Below are 21,665 nucleotides of genomic sequence, written 5' to 3' on the forward strand. Positions count from 1 at the left end.
CACAGCATATGGAATGTGTTGTTTCATTTCTCTTGTGAGGGTGTGGGAACGCAGGAGGGGGAACTTTCAGCTTGTTAGAAGATGCATGAACTGTGAGCTGTGCTGAAAGACTTCCCTCCCTTCCAGCCACCCCCCATCCCAAATCTTTCCCTCTTCTTGTTTTCAACAAACATGCCAGCACGCAAGCAATATTTTCCCTCCCCTCTTCAACTGTGAATTCTAGAAACGTTTAAAAAATAAAAGCTGAGCTTTCAAGGAGTACTGTATGTTCCATCTGCTGAATCTTGTGGTTTTTAAGCTCCATCCGAGCCTTGGGCTATAAGGGAGAGAAGACAGCATTAACTTTCAGGGTAGAGTGCCCAGCCTGCTACCAGCCCTGTGCTAACAAGCCGTGTTTTGATAGCTGGCTTTGCCTACATGAGATGGCCTCTGAAGCGACCATTTTGAGGGAGTGGGTTTGTAGTGTACTGAGATCAGCACAGTGGCAAGGAAGTAATAACTGGGGAGGAGGAGGAGCAGCAGCTCAGTGCGATCACTTTTGCCAAAGCCCTTACGAGCCACGGATGGGGGATGCAGTGCGGAGTGAGTGGGAAGCAACAGGCAGCTGTGAGGATTAGGAGCCGACTAGGGGCAGACATTTGTGGTGTGTGTGCTGGGTGTGTCTGTGCGGGATGGCTGCATCTCCCTTCTCAGAAATGGAGCTCCCTGCCTGGCTGCAGAGAAGCCTCCCACCCCTATGCTGCTTTCTGTGTTTGTTCTTCGGCAGCTCCTCATTCCCATCTTGGCAGAGTGAGTGGAGCAGCTGGATGTCTTTTTCAATGCTAGCAGGAGGTTGTGTGTGTGTTTGTGTGTGTGTTTCCCCGCCCCCTCCTTCCACTGCAGCTCTGGCTGTGAAGGCTGGGCCTTCGTGCCACGGCGCCTGTTTACCGTCAGCTAGAGAAAGAAGAGTTCCTTCTCCTGGGAGTGGAGGAGGGAAGGGCCGGGCAGCGATGTGAAATGGAGGGCGGCAGATGAGGGCAGAAAAAGAGAAGCTTTACCCTCAGTGATACAGTCCCAAGGCCTTTCCACAATGGTATCTGGCTACGAAGCCATTGCTACAATGGGCAGTAGCTGCGGTCTTGGTTAATGTACCCCCCAGCTCATAAAAAAGCTTGAGATCAGGGTGTCTCTCTGCCCCTGCCAGAATATATATAACCTCTCATGAAGATGCATCCTCCTAGTATTTTCTCCCAACATTTGCTTTGACTGCTTGTTTAAATTGGCATGGTGCCTTGGTTGATTCTGGTTCTTGTTCAGGTCTATACAGCCGGTCAGTTATGGATCCCAGTGGACACATGCCATGTACTCCATAGGTGCTAGACCCCTATAGTAAATGCAAGAGTATCCTGCAGCAACTTGTTGCTTTCCCTGTTGTTGTTGTTTTTTCCAGACCCTGCACACCTGGTTCTGTGTCACAGCACCAAATCATTACTCCATGAGGCATGCTAGCTGTGAAACATTTTTATGCTATGGATATCCCAAATAGTTGGGTGGCTAAAATTATTTCTAACTTTTAGATATATATATATATATATATATATATATATATATATATATATAGGCATTTGGAGTACAGATGCAGACTTACAGACTTGAAGCAATGGGCCTCTTATTTCCTAACACCTGTTTCCTTTCATCCTATTTCTACTGGTTCTTTTTTAAATTGCTCTGGTTTCAACGTCAGATGCATCAATGCTTAAGCATATTTATCACAGTGAATTCAATGGGGCTTAGAAGGTAGATGCAAACAACTTTATGAACTCTGGTTATAAGACAGAAATATCCTGACTTTGAATTGCAAAATGCATTCACAGCTGATAGGTCTGAATTATGGTTCCCATGTGTTTTTTATATGTCCCCCTGGTGACAAATGTAGAAACAGCCCTGGAAGAGGAGGACTGGACCCCAATATCTCTGCTCTCATCAGCTCCAGCCAGCATGGCGAAGGATCAGGGAAAAATGGCTGTTGTAATTGAACAAGACCTGAACCGCACTGGTTACCCCTGTTACAGAGGAAACTTGGCTTGGGAGTCATTTTTATTTAAGGAATTTCTCCCTTGAATGATCTGGGGGTGAGAGCTGTATGTGTGTCATCAAGGGTTGGACTGTCCCTCCTTCTCAGCCCTATTCGCCCGGCCCTAAGAGTCCTTGCTTAAGGAGCTGCTACCTTTGGGGGGTTGCCAAAGGGGAAGCTATCCTCTGGAAGGATGCAGTGCCAAGGACCAGACACTTGACTTAAGGGAGCTGAGCAGTGCTCTCCACCCAGCCAAGGAAAGCTCCACCCCAGTAGTCGGCCTGTACTATTCTGAGACTGCTTGTACACACAGCATTTTCCTTGGGGGTGGGTTGTTTCCTTCTTAGGCCACTGCAACCCACCAGACAGGAACGGCAACAGAATCAGCAAGCGTGGTAGGAAAAGGCTAAGAAAAGCTAGGTTCCCGCTGCCTGCTTCTCCATCACCAGAAAGCTAGAGATACAGGTGTTCTTGGCTCCCATGTTACAGAAGAAAACAAATTCAACCCATAGTTTTGTGGGGGAGCGTGACAGATTTAAAGATCAGTGGTGGGTTGTAAGTTTGCCCCAGAATCGACTAACATCTTCATGGGTTGGTTTGAACAGCTAGAGGGCATGCAAGAAAGTAAAAGAAAATGAATATGTACCATACATTTAAAGTGTTGTTGTTGTTGTTTAGTCGTTTAGTCGTGTCCGACTCTTCGTGACCCCATGGACCAGAGCACGCCAGGCACTTCTGTCTACCACTGCCTCCCGCAGTTTGGTCAGACTCATGTTTGTAGCTTCGAAGACACTATCCAACCATCTCGTCCTCTGTCGTCCCCTTCTCCTTGTGCCCTCCATCTTTCCCAACATCAGGGTCTTTTCCAGGGAGTCTTCTCTTCTCATGAGGTGGCCAAAGTACTGGAGCCTCAGCTTCACGATCTGTCCTTCCAATGAGCACTCAGGGCTGATTTCCTTAAGAATGGATAGGTTTGATCTTCTTGCAGTCCATGGGACTCTCAAGAGTCTCCTCCAGCACCATAATTCAAAAGCATCAATTCTTCGACGATCAGCCTTCTTTATAGAATTATACAATTTTAACCAGTCATGGCTACCGCCCCCCCTCCAAAGAATCCTGGGAACTGTGATTTGTTAAGGGTGCTGAGAGTTGTTAGGAGACCCCTATTCCCCTCACAGAGCTAGAGAGTTCCTTGGGGAGAGGGATTGATGGTTAAACCACTCTGAGACAGATGAGACAAGAGGGTCCTCTTTTAGGCACATAGATGCAACATAACTGTTGTTGGACTAAATAGCTTCCCAGTATTGATTTACTGCATGCTCCTTTTCCACCTTCCTTTGACCTTCCTATGCCCTGTACGCATTATTTCTAAATAGACTTTTCCTTTGATTTGTCAGTTTTGCAACGTTCTTCCCCCTTGGCTCCTCTGGGCTGAACATGGAGTTCTGGGCAATGCATCCATCGTAAAACAATGCATCCAGTCTAAAAACCTGTGAAACATGAAGAACAACTTTCTTTTTTCATTTTTCTTTAAAATTGTAGCTCTTCTAATCAGTTTCAGGAAGACTTGAATTTCAGGCTTTTCTCCAGAGCTGACTGCTTGGACTGTCCAGGGCTGACTTTTAGTAGCCAGAGAACACCAGATCCCTGAGAGGTCTTCCCCATGGCTGGGCTCGACTTTGCCATTGCAGCTGCAGCAATATGCAGAACTTGTTCATGACCGCAAAATAACCAAAGTTCTTCTTCTCATGAGAAGGTAGAAGCAGGGACTTCCCACCTGCTCCTCAGCAGGGACTTCCCATCTTCTCTCCCCTTTCACCAAGAAAAGAGACAGCAAATGAATCTGAAAGAGTATGCAAATAGCACAGAGTCCAAAATAAGAGAGCTGCTGACTACTCCCACTCGGCTGAGCTGCTGAAGGACATGTGCCCTCCCTCAGTATGTCTGCCTATCTTGCAATTTCCGTCACTTTTTTTAACTTAAGGTTCACACATTTATATATATATGCGTGTGTGTGCGCGCACGCGCATGACTATAGAAGGGATCCTATAAATTCTTCACTGATGCTTTTTTAGTATACACTCCAAATTTATTATTTCTAATTTTTTTTCTCATGTGTCTTTTTGTACAGAGAGAGATCTCCTAATCAGTTTGTTGGAATTACATTGTGATCCCACAATAGCAAGGGGATTGTATACTTTTACCTAAAGTACAGAAAGTTTGGCTTCAGAGTTTTGTCTTTTTTGTCATGGAGCTACAGCGGGTGGGGAGAGTTACTGGAGGAGGAGTACTCATGATGTGAGATTCTCCAGAGAACATCTGGAATGATTTCCTGCCAGATAGCATTCTTTCGGTACAAGATAGGCTCCATGTAGTGTAGAAAGTTCTTCTCAGGAAGGCAGGGGAAAGCAAGGAGTAGACTTTTCTCCTACTCCTACTTGTATCACTTGAGAAGGCTGGAGTAGGCTTACCTGTAGAGATATTCAGGGTGTGAATCACTACAACTATATGGGGAGTTTCCGTGTAAAAGTCTTATTACAGTTCCTGGTTCTACTACTTGGAGGAAATGTCCTGGTTAAGTGAAGGAAAACACTTAACCTGTAATAGTGGTAGACGTAGTATTCATTTCATTTCTTTACCACTTTATATTTTTAAGAAACAAACAGTGCTTTACAACACATTAAAACATCAAATAAAACAATCCAGAACAAAACATTCCTAGAGAATGTCAAATGTAAAGTATACCCATTCAAAGCAACATAGTTAACAGGAAACTAAAATGTTGTCTTAAAGATTTCTAAACAGAACATTACAAAGCAGGTCAACCACAGAATGCACATTTAACGCAGCAAAGTTTTCTAAGAAAAACCTGAAAGGAAACATTACTATAGGAAATCAAATATAAAATGCATATTTAAAACAGCACAATTAACAAGAATAAAATATTATCATAAGCATAGAACGTATCTGCTGCTGTTGCTGCCAATCCTGTCAATGGTGGTTCATGATGAGTGGCAGCTATGGAAGCTCAGGCTCAGTGACCTGGGTCTGCACTAAGAGATGGCCAAGATGGTCCCAGCAATCTTGCTGCTACATATTTTCCTATCCCATTCTTCTTAAGTTCCCAGGCTCCACAGTTTAAGAAGAAATCAAACTTTTGCTCTAGCCACACTACCCCACTCATAAATCATTGTATGTTCCCTTTCTTTGATTATGTTGCCTGTAAAACATGAAAAGAGTAAGAATGTGGTCAGGAAATAAAGAGAGTGCTCTGCCTAAACTTTGCCTTGTTCCTTCTCTTGCCTGTTTGACAACAACAGGTAGTGAAATTGGCAGGTGTGAGCAGGAAGAGATATAGCTAGATGATTCCAGCGTTCCAAGAGTTTCTATGGATGCATTTATTGCCTGTTTTCTGGGCTGAAGACTGAGGAGATGGATCTGTCTTCACAGCCTAAGTTTTGGCTCTGATCCTAAAAACCCAGTTGTGCGAGCTAATCCTGATGGCAGATGCAGTTTCACCTGTCACCAGAAGTGTAGCTCTTCAATAAATGGTTGTACAACACAGTTTTTTTGAGGGGGGGGGGTGCCAAGCAATTTTTGACGAGAGACAAGTATGACTCTAATGAAGGTTTGGTCATAAAGGAAATGTGTCTGAATGGAACAGCATTTGTCTGCATTCAAATGATTGGGTGGCTCCAAGAGAGATTTGGAAGAGACCCCAGTTACTGAAGGGTCAAGAAGGGGTCTTTTGTTTTACTCTTCTCTGAAAAAGGAAACGCAGTGCTGACCAACCCAACTCTCTCCAGAACTGCTTATGGAGTTCCACACATAGGGTGAACTCTCAGCACTTACTCTGCAGAGAAAACAACTTCTTGACTGTAGAGTGTCCAATATAAAGAGATTAGTCTCAGGGGGAGAGAGAGAGATGCTCCCCACAGGCTCAGATGCTGCAGATGCAAGTGGCTTATCTCATGTCATTAAATCTACACTGCTACATTTTCTTAAAAGTAGTTTCTACTTTGCTGAATTCAGTTTAGTTGGATACAAGGGGCCATTGTCTGTCTGCTTGGGAGGTTTGTTGTTGTTTTCATTTTAAAACTGCATAGAATAGTCCCACTCTTATTTGCCTCCAGTTGTCTATTTGGCTCTGGCTCTCCGGGACAAAGATAAACTCAATAAAGGCTGTCTGTCTGTGTCTTAGAATGAATCTGGCTTTTCTCCCAAAGGCTTCTCAATCATTTTATTGCTTTCTGACTTCAGTTCCATTATCACACTTCTTTCCCACTCTCCATCCCACTGCTTACGATGGAACAGCTTCTACTCTCTTGGGTGCCTGTCAAGAAACAGGAGGATGAAGTCACTGAGTATTGGAAAACTCCTCGAGTCTAACTGCCTGAATTATTTTCTTCTGTGAATTATGCCAAAGAAATTTGAGGTGGTCAGGAGGAGCTGCATACCGATGCCTTTCCAGTGTGCAAACAAGAGTCTTGTTGAACCTTTAAGACTTGTGGTGCCTCCAGACTGTCACTATTTTGTGGGAGGGATTTAGGTACATGCTGTTAACTTTAGGTTTGCACAATTAAAGTTCCCTGTTGCCCTAACGCAATAAATGCACAAACTATACACACACACACACTCTGAATATGTGGTTAGGAAAATCACACAGAAATGCACAAAAGTGTGGGATAAATGAATGATGAATGGGAAGACATGTTAGCAACCACATATATACACATGGTTTGTGGGGGGGATAAAGAGTGTGAACAATGAGGTCGGGAAAATGAAATGCATAAACCGTGATAATTATGTAATTAACAGTGATTCACAAAACAAATGTTAGTAATGCAGACATCCTGGCACTGGAAAGCCACTGGCTTTCAGCAGCTTCCTTGCTGGGGTTGTAATAGCTCATCTTTCTCCATGCTGAAGTCCTAAACGTGGCTGCTTGAGGGCAGGTCTCGTTGGAATGGGTGGCACTTGCTTTTCAAGAAAACACGTTTTGGGACTTGAATGCAGGAATAACAGTTCTACAAACCAAAAGCATCTCTTTCTAGAAAGTTCTTAATTCACAGGGCCAGGGCACAGCTAGGGGAGAGGGAAGATTTTTCTGTAGGTCTCCTCCTCCCAGTAAGGCAAGAGCAGGAAACCACATCTCCGTATTAGGAGTGTAGGCTTTGCATCCTTAAGGTTGCAGGTTCAAGGCCTGGTGTTTTCAAGAAGGGCTAGGGAAGGCTTTTACTAGAAGCACCAGGATAGTGTTTTTTACAGAATGCCATAAAGAGCTACCTTACATAATGCAGCTTGGTAATGATAGCACCAGTGTCTGGTTCTGTGCTCATTGCAGATATTTGCATTATCTAGAAAGGCGTTTTTCTGCCTGGAGGTGATAATTTTCTTGGGGGAAAGCGGCTACTTAATCTACTTGTTTCTTCATGATCTGATACAGGAGAGATTAAACCTTTTCACATATTAGTACTAACAGATGACCTTCTGTCTTTGTTTTTGCATATCTCTCCTTTTTTAATCAAAAATGAAAAAAAAAATCTTTAGCTGCACACCCCCAAAATAGTAATTGTGCAGCTTGCAAAAGCTTTTGTGAAAGGTCTTTGTGTGGGGTTCCTTGTCTCTCCTCTGGCCTCCTGCCGATCTACCTGACAGTGTGTTTATGCCATTCCTATTAGATCAATGCCTCCTGGCCCACATAAGACCTCTCTAGTATTGGCTGGCTGCCGTTTCTCATCTTGAACCCATTCTAGATTAAAAGCAGAGCTCCTTTCCCTCTGAAGAATGTTACTTCACAACAAATGGGATGGAAAGACATCTTCTGTTTTATAACAAGCCTTCAGGTTTATATGACTGTAAAGTTCTGCCCTCCCACCCCCACCCCCACCCCACTCTGTGTTTTACAGTAGCAAGCAGTTCACCTCCCACCTCTCCACCATCTGTGTCAAGTGCTTGGCAGGTTGTCGGTTTAGGACAGTATCTGTAACAAGTTGGCTTTCTTCATGGCTGGCATTCTGTAGGCACAGTCAGATTTAGGGTGTTTCATTGTCAGCAGTTAACAAGGTGCTGGGAGCTCTTGACATTTCCTTTTAGAACTTCCCTATATATTGCTATAGGACTCTTTGATGCTGCACTGTTGCTTTCAGGGATAAGTATAACCCCCACCCCATTCTTTCCCTACCTAACCAGCCATGACGTTTGATTAAGTTACCAGTTAGTGGCATGGAAATTTATAAATAGGAACATTATTGTTGATCATACAGTTTCATTTTTATCTCTCATAACATGCTGGCTTCATCCTGATTCTCTTGAACGGTGATGTTCAAAACTTTCTGCCACTGCGGAACCCTTTTATGGTGGCTCAACTGCCAGTAGGTTTATTTGAGGCTTCTATGTCTAAGAGGATTCTGGGGCATGTTCTGTGGTGCGCCCTGAATTATTGTGGGCTGGTGCTGGCCTGGCTAGTTCAGCCCTCTTTCTGGTGCTTATATTGAACTGAGAAGCTAGATTTAGGCATTCATTGCAAAGGTACGAAAGGGGTCTTTCAGGTAAGTTCAGGTGAGACTGATTAGAATCCTCCCCATGGTTGGGTCCCTGATTGTTCAGGATTCCGGATCACATCTAAGCACACTGAACTTAGAAGCTCCCTTCATATGGGTACAGAAAAGAAAAACAGAAAAAGGGAGAGAAAATAGCAGCAGTGAAATGAGAAGGTGAACGTTATAGAAGGTGATGAAAGGCTGCTTTGGTAACAAAACACAGGCATAAATAATGATGACTTGCCCTCTTGTTCAGTATCAACCGCAAGCTTCATTGAAGAGGAAACCACCAGAAATCAAGAAAGAGGATGCAACTACTAAAAGGATTCAGAAGTTTGACCAATGATACATGAAATGCTTTTCAATTTGCATGCACAGATCCAAAAGTGGCGTGTTAACAAAAATAAAGGTACCCATGCCACCATCTTTCTTGGCCCCATCCAAACCATCTGTTCCGGCCTCTGCCCACAGACACTTGTCTTCACTCTGCTATTGCAAAGCTTCCTGTTTCACCCACTGACAGGCTTCTTGCTGGCAGTAGCCCATGGAAAGCCACAAAACGGGATGTTCTGGGGCCAGGGAAGAACTGACCCAATGGATTCTGAGCTAGCCCCACTTGATGGGTGTGGGTTCAATTGCTACTACAGCTCCAGGCTGGCTTTGCCTGCCCCCCCTTCCTCCCCTGCTGGTGTGAGCAGAGTGGTGGTGTTCTGGATTAAACAAATGCACGTCCCTCATCACAAGCTGTTTCTGATCAGACTTCCTTTGTTGATGCCTGTGCCTTCCTTTTGTCTTCCCTGACAGGAATCTACATCCTGATTGCTGTTGGAGCAGTGATGATGTTTGTGGGTTTCCTGGGCTGCTATGGTGCCATTCAGGAGTCACAGTGCCTTCTTGGAACAGTGAGATACCATTTTTACTTCCTTACCTTTCCTCTTAATACCTTGATGATAATCCAGCAGTAGAAAGGGTTGGTGTCCATTGAGGGGACAAGTATATCTGTGGTTTAAGTGCACTTTTGGTCCTGTTTAGCTGGCAGCTTTTGTCCAGAAGAAATGGGGAAACTGCAGAATCCTCCTGCGATTTATTTGATCCCAATTTATGTCTGTGAAAGACTTCTGTGGTACCATCTAAATCCCAAGGGTGCTCAGCATATTGCCACTATGTTGCTCAGTGACAAAGGGAAAGCCAAGCATGCGTGGTTTAGTTATTGTATCTCTAGGTATCTAAATTACCCAAATATTAAATTATTATTTGTGTCAGATTGCCTTGTCCTCCTAGAGAACAGCAGTATGTCCTAGTACAAAATGAGACAGTAGTATTTGCTTGGTTCATGAAGTGCTCTGAGATTCATGTTCTCTCTCTGTCTGCCTCTATCCCCACTGCCTGCCTCCTTCCCTCTCATCCTCTCTACCCAGCAGGCTGCCAAGGGTGGGACAGATCACTCTTGCCAGAGCCCTGGGTGGATTGCTCACACGGGCCTTTTGAAACAAGGCCCGAGAGCTGCTGGTTGCCTGGCCCTGCTTTTAAATTATGTCAGTGCAGTGAAACTAAATGTCTGCCAAGGGAAGACCAAAATCAAAACAAAGGCTGAACTCTTGCAAATAGCAAGGAGAACAAGCCCCAGGAAAATAGATCCACAATCAATAAATTAAAACAGCAAAGCTGCCTGAAATGTGCAGAATGCAGTTTTAGGGGAAATAACCCCTAAACTTGGAACTTAATTGGCTGCATCACCATGTCTGGCATTAAAAACACAAAGTCGCAAGGCTGCTACCCTCCCTGTTTTATAGTAGTGCTCTTTTGGAAAAAAGAATGTAAGAAGAGCCTTCTGGTTCAAGTCAGTGGCCCGTCTATTCCAGTGGTCAGTCAGCTGCCTGTGGGAAGCCTACAAGCAGGACCTGAGCACATTGCACTTCCCCTCCTGTGGTTTCCAGTTATTGGTATTCAGGAGCATAATGTCTCCCACAGTGGGAGCAGAACGTAGCCATCATAGCTAGTAGCCATTGATAGTTTTATCCTGCATGTATTTGTCTAATCCTCTTGAAAAGCCATCCAAGTTGGTGACCATCATTGCCTCTTGCCTTTTTTAAGGTTGCATTTTCTTTCTTGCCCATGATGGAGTGCGTATACGTACCCTCCTTTTTGTGTTGCTATAATTCATTGCATACACACCCCTATCGTGCCCTGGGAATGCTCAAGCTCCCCCCTTTACATGTGGTCTACATTTGTAAATTGATTGGAGACTTGTGAGAGTATCACAATTTGGAGACTTCACTGGACAGTCCCATGCACTCTTCTACCCCGTTGTCGCTTATGAAGCTGTCACTCCCTGGCTTCTCTGTTATTTGTGCTCTGCCAGGCTATTGCAAGTCCTCTGGGAAGCACTGTAATTTCTCCTGTTCTGTATATAAAACGTCCACTGGCACTTGAAGTGCTCAGTAGCAATTGCTCGTAACTGTCTCTTGAGCATTGTAGACAAATGTCTGAGGACTTTCTGGAAAGTAGTGGGATTTTGCTGCAACTTTCCAAAATACACTACTGTATAACATTGTTCCAGCGTTTTTTAGAGGATGAGCATGAATGGCTGAGATATTGCTACAGGAGGCCTTTTCTCAAGGCTTCTCAGCTACACCAGAGTGTTTGCAATTGTCTTCTGGCATTGTGATGCTAGTGCACAATGTTTTGTGCTGGTGCTACTTATCCTGGTCTTTCTAGTCACTGGCTGTGTTAGCACATTGTGCTCCCTCACTGCTTTCTTCCTCTTTGCATGGCCAAGAAGAGAACTTCTGCCAAGTTCTGTTCTGTGTTTAAAGACTCTCTGCTTCATGTGACATATGAACCAAATATCTTGCTGCAAAACAGACTCTAGTCAGTGTCATAATTCAATTTCAAACCATGAGTTATAAAGCTGCCTTATTAAGCTAGCCAGAGCTTTATAAAAACAAAACAAAAAACAGGATTTCTGGTTTGTACATAGCAGTAAGCTGAGATCCTTTAAAAACAGAACTAAACTCTGCAGGTGGAGGAGTTGGAAGTGCATAAATCTGATGCTTCACTCCAGATGCTGTGGACTACAGCTCCCATCATCCCTGACCATTGGCCATGCTGGTTTGGGCTGATGGGAGTTGTAGTCTATAACATCTGCAGAGCCTACCCATGCGTAAAACTATGATTTAGCATTGCTTGCCAACTGAGCCACTGTTTACAATGAGACAGCAGCCTTAAATGGAAGGCTCAGAAGCAGAATGCATTCCCTTTGAATTGAACTGTATGGGGATGTGGAATACACATTGATTCGTGGTTTCTCAAAGAGGCCACTATTGTCCTGGTGAGATAGTTATGGCTCTCCATTCATGCAGTTCATTATTGACCCTTTTTAATCCCATACTCTTGACACCCCCTTAAACGTACTTGCACACACCTACCAAAGTCATTCTACCAAAGTCATTCTATGTTACCCGAGAGCACTACTTCCTTTTCTTATCTGATCTGTTTTCTTCACAGTTTTTCACATGCCTCGTAATCTTGTTTGCTTGTGAAGTGGCTGCTGGAATCTGGGGCTTTGTTCATAAGGATCAGGTAAGGGGATTCATTAGGAGGATTCATAATGTATATTTATGCAGAACTGGTAAGTTTCCAGCATGACAAAGAATCTCATGGTACCTTAAAGGCCAACATTTTTAATGTAGCATGAGTGTCCTAGGCCAAAACCTATTAAGTTTGCAAAGTGACGTAGTTTCCCCTCGCAAAACCCCTTGTTGAGGGTAGGTTAGGCTGGATGCCCAAAAATATATTTATAAATAACCAGGCTGTTTTGTATTCCTTTACTTGTTTTTCTCCACATACCAGCACCTAGGTGTGACAGCATGCTAGACCTCTCCCTTCCTCCCTTCAGACAGTGATGTGAGGAAATGCCTGGCGTGTTGACCTCCACATAGTTTACGTTTGATGCATTGCAAGGAAAATAAGACCAGCTCCTCTTTTTAACATCTAATTTGGCACAGGGAGCTGGTAAAGGTAAAGGGACCCCTGACCATTAGGTCCAGTCGTGACCGACTCTGGGGTTGCAGCGCTCATCTTGCTTTATTGGCTGAGGGAGCCGGCGTACAGCTTCTGGGTCATGTGGCCAGCATGACTAAGCCGCTTCTGGTGAAGCAGAGCAGCGCACAGAAACGCTGTTTACCTTCCCGCCGGAGTGGTACCTATTTATCTACTTGGACTTTGACGTGCTTTCAAACTGCTAGGTTGGCAGGAGCTGGGACCAAGCAACGGGAGCCGCCGACCTTCTGATTGGCAAGTCCTAGGCTCTGTGGTTTAACCCACAGCGCCATGGTGATTACTCCCAAAACTTTACAGTGAAGCTAGGTTAGGAATTTGGGGTGGTATACAACAAATTAGTTAGCTTAGTGCAATGATTTTGGGCTGCACGGCAGAACCTTCCCTCCTCCTCTGCCTGTGTGTCGGCCATGCACCCCTTGAATTGGTTCTGGGGATTCCCCTGACTCTGCAGAGCAGATATGAAGAGGGTGCAGGAAGAGGAAAGGGAGGGGAACTGCTTTGTTGGATATCACCCTTGGTCCTGAGTTTCCCACTTCTGAAATAAAATACTGCAACTACATCACCAGAGGGCACATTCACATGAGGCAGAGCATGGTTCTGCCTTCTGTGTAGCAGCTTTCCCCAGTGTGGTGCCTTCCACATATTTTGGACAGCTGTGATGGCTGTGGCTGATGTGGTTTATAGTCCAAAACGCTTTGAGGGCACCAGGTTGGGGAAGGGTGTTTGCAGCTCCTCTTTTGCAGATGTCCAGGATAGTCAGGAACTATGCAGCAACACAATATCCCAACCTGCTGCTTCAACAAACTTTTTGCCCCACCCTTCTTTCCTACCTGCTGAGAGCATCCGTCTAGCTCTGGAGGCCAGATGAACCAACTGCATCTGTTTAAGAGCCAGAGATCATGCTAATGTTTTAGTCCATAGCTGTTGCAGAACTTCTGTTGTATGTATACAGTTGTTCCCTAAGCGCTTCCACAGACTGCAGCAACATACAAAATACAACTCCCTGCCCTGAGAGTTTCCAATCCAAGTTTCAGTATAGGGGAAGACGGGAAACAAGAGGCCCAGGCGAGAAGGGCTGGATAATACAAGAGAGTTTCTAAATATAGACTTTGTTTCAGTTGTACATTCCTGTGATTCGGTAAAGACAAGTGTTGCCTCGGGATCAAGTGTTGGCAACGGTCCCTCTGACAGCTGAGTGCTCTAACCTGAATAACATAGGGGGTACTATGTTCAGAGTTTTGAGAGTGTTGGTGATCCGGCCTCTTTCCCAGTTGGTTACAGCGTGGTGCTGAGGACGCCAAGGTTGCAGGTTCAATCCCTGTATGGGACAGCTACATATTCCTTCATTGCAGGGGGTTTGGACTAGATGATCCTCAGGGTACCTTCCAACTCTTCTGTGATTTCTGTGGCATGTTTGGCAGCTACTGAATAGCTGTGAAATAGATTGTGGATAAGTGGAACCTGCAACAAAATGTCGCTGTGCAGAGTGCATTTGTTCAAGGTGCCGGACAGCCCCTTTCCCAGCGCACTCCATTCCATTTCCCATATCCCCCACCAGCAACAGCCAATCAGCATGCTGTGCCTGCTGACCACAATCAGGCCTCACTAGGATGTTCTGAAGGCTGTCACCCCTTTAGGGTGTTTTTCGTGCCTTTTTTTTTAAACAAAATTTATTTCTACAAACCTTAAGGTATCCGCAAACCTACTGATACTGCCTTCCAGATAAGGCTGAGAAAACTCCTGTCTAAAACACTGGCAAGGGTTGCCTGTCAGTGTAGACTATACTGTACAGGCTGGGCCACAGTGGTCTGACTGCGCAACCCAGTTTCCTGTGCTTCATCCTTGCACATGACTCTATGGGGGTTATCACTCAGATAGCAAGTTTGCTATTGTCATTCATCAGTAGTTGTAGTAGTACAGTCATACCTCAGGTTACAGATGCTTCAGGTTGCGCACTGCACTGAACCCAGAAGTACCGGAACAGGTTACTTCTGGGTTTCAGCGCATGCACAGGCGCTGCAGGCTGCGGATCCTGCAGGTTGTGAACGTGCTTCCTGCACGGATCACGTTCGCAAACTGAGCGTCCACTGTAGTAGTAGTATATCCCACCTTTGTCCCTGATAGGACTCGGGGTGACTGACATAAAAACAAGAACCGCTAAAAACACAGAAAATAAATATCCTATAGTATCATGCAGTCTATATTGTGGTTATATCCTTGAATAGCCGTTAGTACTGCAACAAAGAACACATGTCAAACCTAGTCCTTTGAGGTGTTTCCCCAAAGTCCAGAAGGTGGTAAGGATTAGCATTGTTGCTTGTGGGTTGCGTATACACATTCATTTTTCTGCAAGACCATTTGGGATAGAAAAAACCTAAAATTGTGCATTTGGGGCCACGACAGTTCATCTCATAGTTTCTTTGATTTTCTGTGCATAGCCTTATATAAGACAAATACCTATGTAATGGAAGATAAAAATTTCAGACTTGGAGAAGGGTTTTCTCTCCCCATATTAGTCTTTGTGGCTAACCACAACATTGTGGTTACACAAATAATACAGTGTTTTTAGGAACATTATTATGGAGTTTGAGGCTATGGAAAACTATGCATCTGCAAGTTGTTCTGATGTCTAGACTTAAAAGGGATAATGAAAACACAGGTTGAGGGAGAGCCAGGAAGAAGTTATGTAATAAAAGATGCTGATTTGGTTACCTTATCATAAAGTAGATTAATGGCTGTGGGGGCAATAAATAAATGCTCTCACAGGGAGAAAAAAACTAGGCAATGCAGGGGGTTATTAAATCAAGCCAAGGTAAGCATTATAATGATTATAGCAATGAATAGCTTGAAATAAAGGACACTGGTGTTTTTTTAAACTTGCAAGAGCAATTATCTTTTGGAAGAGACTGCCAAGGAGATGGTGGATTCTCCCCACCCCCTTGCATCCTTTGCATAATCAAGGGCTTTGTGATGATTGCGGAAACCTGTTTATATACAAGCTCATTACATCCTGTTGAATAACAGTTGGAAAACTTTGGACCTCTTCAGTAGCCTACTTTTTTACAATATTACTTTAAGTTGTATTTATATCACTCTTACTACGTTTGGGTCACTGCAGCCTCAGATGTTATCTATCCCAAAATTCCAGAATTTCATTCTCTCACAAGATAGTTCGCAATATTCATCCAGTTCGCAATATTCATGCACATAGATTTTGAGACTATGTGTTTAGCGCTGTGGTAAAGATTTTATTTCTGAGAGTAACTAGTAGTTTTCCCCCCCATTTCTGCTCATGCCTGTCTGCACTTGTTGTCTTCATCTCTCCCTCCCTCTCTCTCTCTCTCTCTCTCTCTCTCACGCGTGCACACACACACAACCCTTGAACCTCACTATAGCATGCTGTGGAGGCAAACTTGATTATGTTGTTTCACTGAGATGATACTGATTTCTCTCATCCCACCACGAGGAGTGTGGGGTTCCTGTGATTGCACGAGAAAGAGCTTAACACCAGCACCACACAGCCACGCTATGTGGGAATAATTTGAATGACACTCACTCATTCCTCTGTATCAAATGACCACTCACTTTTATTAGCATTGGTGTCATCTGAGCCCTTCTGCAGGCTGTGCACAGTGGGAGGAAATTCTATTATCAGTGTTTTTATCCACTAGCCAGTTCCAGATGGCACTGAAGAAATGAAATAGGAGGATTTTGTAGTCCTTAATGGTCTTCCCCTAGGGCAAATTATCCCTTAATAAAAACAGCCTCCCATTCTTCCTTTTTAAAATGAAATCTGGCATGCTGTTTCTCAACTTCCTACTTCCCCAAGGGGTAGCTTAGATTGGGATGTGAAGAGGACATGCTCCCCTTAGCACAGCTGCAAACAGCTGGCCCACGCATGTGTTTCCCTAAAAGAGTTTAAATCCACAACGCATTTGCGCTGCTGCAACTCTGTTGACTCTGGAGCATGACAATCTTGATGCTTTATTTAGCACTTGGCTTTGTTTTTTAAGCACACAAGGGGAGAACTGGAGGGCACAGGTTTCCCCTGCAGGCTTAAAAGTCTATCGAAAAAGAAGCTTTCATAGTCTTCCTCAACAAACCAATTTGGCATGTTTGTGATGGGGGGGTTTCCCCCAATTGCAGGGACCCAACAAATAGCCCCTATTGCCATTATGGACCAACCTCGCCCTTTTATGATGAAGACACCCTCAGAAACAATAGGGAGGTGCACATGGAAGAAAGCATCCTCTCAAATATCCAAGACCCAGCTCTTGTAGGATTTGAAAGATTAAAACTAACACCTTGAGGTTAGCCTAGAAACTACCCTGGGGAGAGGGAAGTAATGGCATAATGGAATCCACATGGTTAGCCTTTTGGGAGACAAAAACAGGGACATGTTCCAGCTCCACTACATTGATGAGAGAAGCCTCTGGACAGCTCTTTCCATGTATCAACAACTAGTCCTTGGTTTGGAGCACCAATATTGCCAGTACAGTGGTACCTTGGTTTTCAAACCTAATCCTTTCCGGAAGTCCGTTCCAAAACCAAAGTGTTCCAAAAGCAAGCCACACTTTCCCATAGAAAGTAATGCAAAATGGATTAATCCGTTCCAGGCTTTTAAAAGCAACCCCTAAAACAGCAATTTAACATGAATTTTACTATTTAACGAGACCATTGATCCACAAAATGAAAGCAATAATCAATGTTCTGTACTATAAAATAAATAAGACAGTATTGTAGATGATAAAAATTAAAATTAATTTTTTTCTTACCTGTACTGATTATAGTCATTGTTTGGATGGGGGGCTTTTATCCATTTCCGCAGTCACACAATCAATCAATCATAAAATGAAAAAAAAGCCACAGACAAAAAAATGAAAAAGCCACACAAACAAAAACGCAAAAAATAGCAAAAGCGAAAGCACCAAATATCACCTCAGAACACTGCAATCAGAAACAGAAGGCTTTAATTACGATGGGGGGAGGCTTAAATTTGCTGCTTAAGGGTAAAACGGGAGCAAATAAGCCTTAATTACTATGTGGGGCACTCAAATTTGCTGTGCAACAGGAGAAATGGAAGCTCAGGCTTCTGGGGCAAAGGTTGAAAACCGGAACACCTACTTCTGGGTTTGCAGCGTTTGGGTTCTGAGTTGTTCGGGAACTTCGCTGTTCGAAAACCGAGGTACCACTGTAATATTGTTCACCTGCTTTAGGACCCGTGAAGCTTGCAGGAGACTGTTGGTTCAAACCCATGTACTCTTAACTGAAAATTATCCTGACTCAATTAAGGACTGGTCACTGAGTTCCTCTAGCATTTATTGAGGGCAGAGGGCCTATCCAACTTGTACCACTCCTCTTACTGTTTAACTCCACCTTGCTGAATTGCCTTCTCTTTTCAAGAGTGCGACAGACCTTTCTGCAAGCCCAGCTCCCTGCTCTGAACTTAGCCTCTGTTCTGGATGACAATGTTAATCTACAAGCTATTTTCAGGTTTTCCTGAGCTCTGTTGGTTGTCTGTCATCTTTTTCCTTTCCTTTCCTTTCCTTTTTTCTTTTTTGAGACGGTTTGAATTACTGGGAAGAAGCCGAGGTAATTTGCACTGCCACTAGCCTGTGGAACCATGTGGTTGAGCTGCTGCCATCACCATTAACTTCAGTGTACCTATCTGCCTTAAGCAACTGGAAACTTTAGAAAACACCTGGATAACATTTTTTCATTGTGGCTGTATCTTCTTCCCTCTCCCTGTCCCCGTTGCAGATTGCCAAAGATATCACACAGTTCTACGACCAAGCGGTACTCCAAGCAAAGTCAAGTGATGCTGAGAAAGCAAACAAGGCAAAGGCAGTTGTGAAAACCTTCCACGAAACAGTAAGCTGGATGCACAATTTGTTGGAAATCAAACTTGACCTTCCATCCACAGGCATGTAGTTGGCATCGTTGTTGTTCAAAGAAGTGCCCAGGGAGTATATAATTCGGAACACTGCTATTGTCCCTGTAAAGCAAGCCCTCATTGAATTTAAGAGGCTCTTCCCCCTTGGCCATTCAAGCACTTTGGGTGTCCCCAAGAGGGATTGTTGAGACCAGTGAGCAGGATGCAAGAAAGATAGCAGACATTTTAAGTGGCTAAATAAAACCAAAAGGGGTTGACATGGGAACATTATGTGTTCAGGTTTGCCATCTCCCCCCAAATAGGGGAGGGGGGAGGACCAGGAATGGCAAGAACTGAAATTTCGTATGACAGATCCCATTGTGCTTTTCATTGGAAAGCGCCAGTGATATGATGTGTGGTCTGCTTATAAAGAGAAAAGATAAACCAACACCTGCATGTCTCCATATTATATAATAATAGCTCTTAAATGAGAGGTGGCTACCCCTGCAAAGGTTCAAAGAAGATCGTTGTCTAGTATAAGGTGCCACCTTCCAGCCCATTTTTCAGATTCTTTCCAGACTTCCAGCTCAGACCTTTTCCTTCCTTCTCGGAGTTTCCCTGTTAGAATGCTCACTCCAATCCATTTCTCTGCTTACAGCTAAAATGCTGTGGTGGAGGCGCCGTGGAAAGTGCATTGAACATTCTTCAACCTGATATCTGTAGTCAAAGTGTGACTTCAGCATTTACGCAGGTAAGGAAGTGTTTGTGTGATACACCCATTGTCCTCAATGAATGGGCCTTTCATCTCCGGCAAGACTTCAGTTGATTGGGAGTGGGGGAGGGGAATAATGCACCATGCTGAGCTTGCAATATGAAGTACAGCTTTAGGGTTGTTTCTGCACAGGACTTTCATTAAGCCTAAGGTATATAGATGGATCTGTGGCACTCTGTGTCATGTTTGTTTAAGCGCGTAAGGTAGCTTTCTGTAGTAGAAAGGAAGTTTGAACTGTTTTAAATATCTTGCAGTGTTAGGGGTGCAGCTGGGAAGCATGGCCCCATGTGTTGAAAGTGTGCATAGAATGGGTTGAACATCCCTAATAATATGTGTTGGTTTTGATCAGATGTCCATCAGTTAATGGCTTACTACAGTATTATAGCCTACAGGGCAGGTTTTTTGTGTTTTGTTTTTTGACTGCAACAGGTAGGTCAAAAGCTGTTTTGGGAGGCTATTAAATTATTATAGACAGCAGTTTGGGCTTTTGTACAAAGAGCATCAGGAGGTGCCATATTATGCTTAGGCCACACTCATCCTTCTGCTAACCTTGGATTGAGATAAATGAATTGATTGAATGGCCTTAGCTCTGTGTTTAGTTTTCCTGATGGTCACACATAATGGCAAAATACTATGCTCACATAACAGGATGTTTACTTGTTCCATCCATTATTGGTATTGAGGCCTGTGCTTTATAATATGTCCATAAACGATTAGGGGTGATCAGTGAAGTAGCCAAGTTTGGTGGTGATACTGAATTGTTCAGGGTCATTAAACCAAAAAGTGATTGCGAAGAGCTCCAAGCAGATCTCGCCAGACTCAGCAAATGGGCAGCAAAATGGCAAATGCAATTCGTTGTAAACAAGTGTAATGCATATCAGGGCAAAAATAAATAAATCTTAATTTCACATGCAGTTGTACCTTGGTTGTCGAATGGAATCCGTTCTGGAAGTCTGTTCGACTTCAGAAAATGTTCAGCAACCAAGGCGCGGCTTCCAGCTGGCTGCAGGAGCTTCCTGCATTCAATCGGAAGCCACACAAGCTGCGTCAGATGTTTGGCTTCCAAAAAAGTTCGCAAACCGGAACACTCACTTCTGGGTTTGCAGCATTCAGGAGCCAAAACGGATGAGTACCAAGGTGTTCAACAAGCAAGGTACAACTGTATATGCTCTGAACTGACGGTGACTGACAGTGTGTGGCAGCTGGGGGAAAAGCAAATCCCATGCTAGGGATTGTTAAGAAAGGAATTGAGAATAAAACTGTGGATATCATAATGTCATTATACAAATCTGTGCTGTAACTGCATCTGGTTGACCATTGTGAGGATGCTGGATTAGATGAGCCATTGGCCTCATCCAGAAGACTCATTATGTTATTCTGTTCATTTTACCACAGAATCTAAGCTGTCACAGTAAAATTGATGAGCTGTTCTCTGGAAAACTGTACTTGATTGGCATTGCCGCCATTGTGGTGGCTGTGATCATGGTAAGTGTTGGAGTTGTTGTGGTGGCAGTGGCTGTGGGTTTGTGGAATATGGGATACTCCCAGAGGGCCTCTTGAGGTGCCATCCATGCAACAGCTGTGGGCAGTATGTTGATGGACCTCTAGGTCAGTTGTCAGTTTAGAATGATTGACAGCTGCTCCTCATTCTCTCCTTGCAGAGCAGGAGCAAGATGCAGCTTTCCCAGAAATGGACTGTGTCTTCCTTAGCCTGCAATGCTTTTCTGGATAGCAAGGGAGGAAGAGAAGCTTCTAAGCCTCTCTGTTCCCTAAATCAGAGCTGGAGAATACCCCTTATCACTCTACCCCCCCATAGATCATTTTAAGATTCAAGTCTTCCTATTTTTCTCTCTCTCTTCTTTAAAGGCTGTTTCGATTTTGCCCAGTGGAAGCTTAGCTCAGCAGAATATCCTTTCCAGTTAGAATCACATTTCAATCATTTTATCAAGAAAATTATCTGATGACGATATAATATGATGATATTATATTATTATTTTAAAGTGCATATAAAATATTTACATATAGCCCACCTTTTTCCGTGACGGGACTCAAGAATAAAAATAAGACCGGCTAAAAACTTACCAACTTTTTATCATTCCATGTGAGGGGAAACAGAAGCTCAGAGAAATATGGAGGAGCAGCATAATTCCACCTAGAACTAAAAAGTTCGGTTTGTACACTTTGCTCCTGAAAGCCTCGAAAATGCAGACTGGGTTTTAAGGTTAACTCTCTCTTTTTTTCCAACTTCAACAGCAACAAAGCAAACCGTCTTAAATTAAAACCCATCTCTGCCTGCATTAGCAGAACTGGTTTTCTCTTCGGCTTCTTGCCAGTCTGACTAGAAGTGGAGGTCTTGCCTACGGT

At 43.9% G+C, this 21,665-nt stretch overlaps 1 protein-coding gene across 1 annotated transcript in view; it reads left to right on the plus strand.

The window, feature by feature from the left end:
• The window catches only part of CD81 (CD81 molecule), a 55,520-nt gene that overhangs the window by 29,247 nt on the left and 4,608 nt on the right, over positions 1–21,665 (plus strand). The window contains exons 3-7 of the mRNA XM_083588902.1: positions 9,400–9,497; positions 12,103–12,177; positions 18,418–18,528; positions 19,188–19,280; positions 20,697–20,786. Of these exons, the coding sequence (XP_083445028.1) occupies positions 9,400–9,497; positions 12,103–12,177; positions 18,418–18,528; positions 19,188–19,280; positions 20,697–20,786 (467 nt within the window). The remainder of the gene's footprint in view (positions 1–9,399; positions 9,498–12,102; positions 12,178–18,417; positions 18,529–19,187; positions 19,281–20,696; positions 20,787–21,665) is intronic.

Source organism: Podarcis filfolensis (genome assembly GCF_964270895.1).
Source record: "Podarcis filfolensis genome assembly, chromosome: 1".
Taxonomy (NCBI): Eukaryota; Metazoa; Chordata; class Lepidosauria; order Squamata; family Lacertidae; genus Podarcis; species Podarcis filfolensis.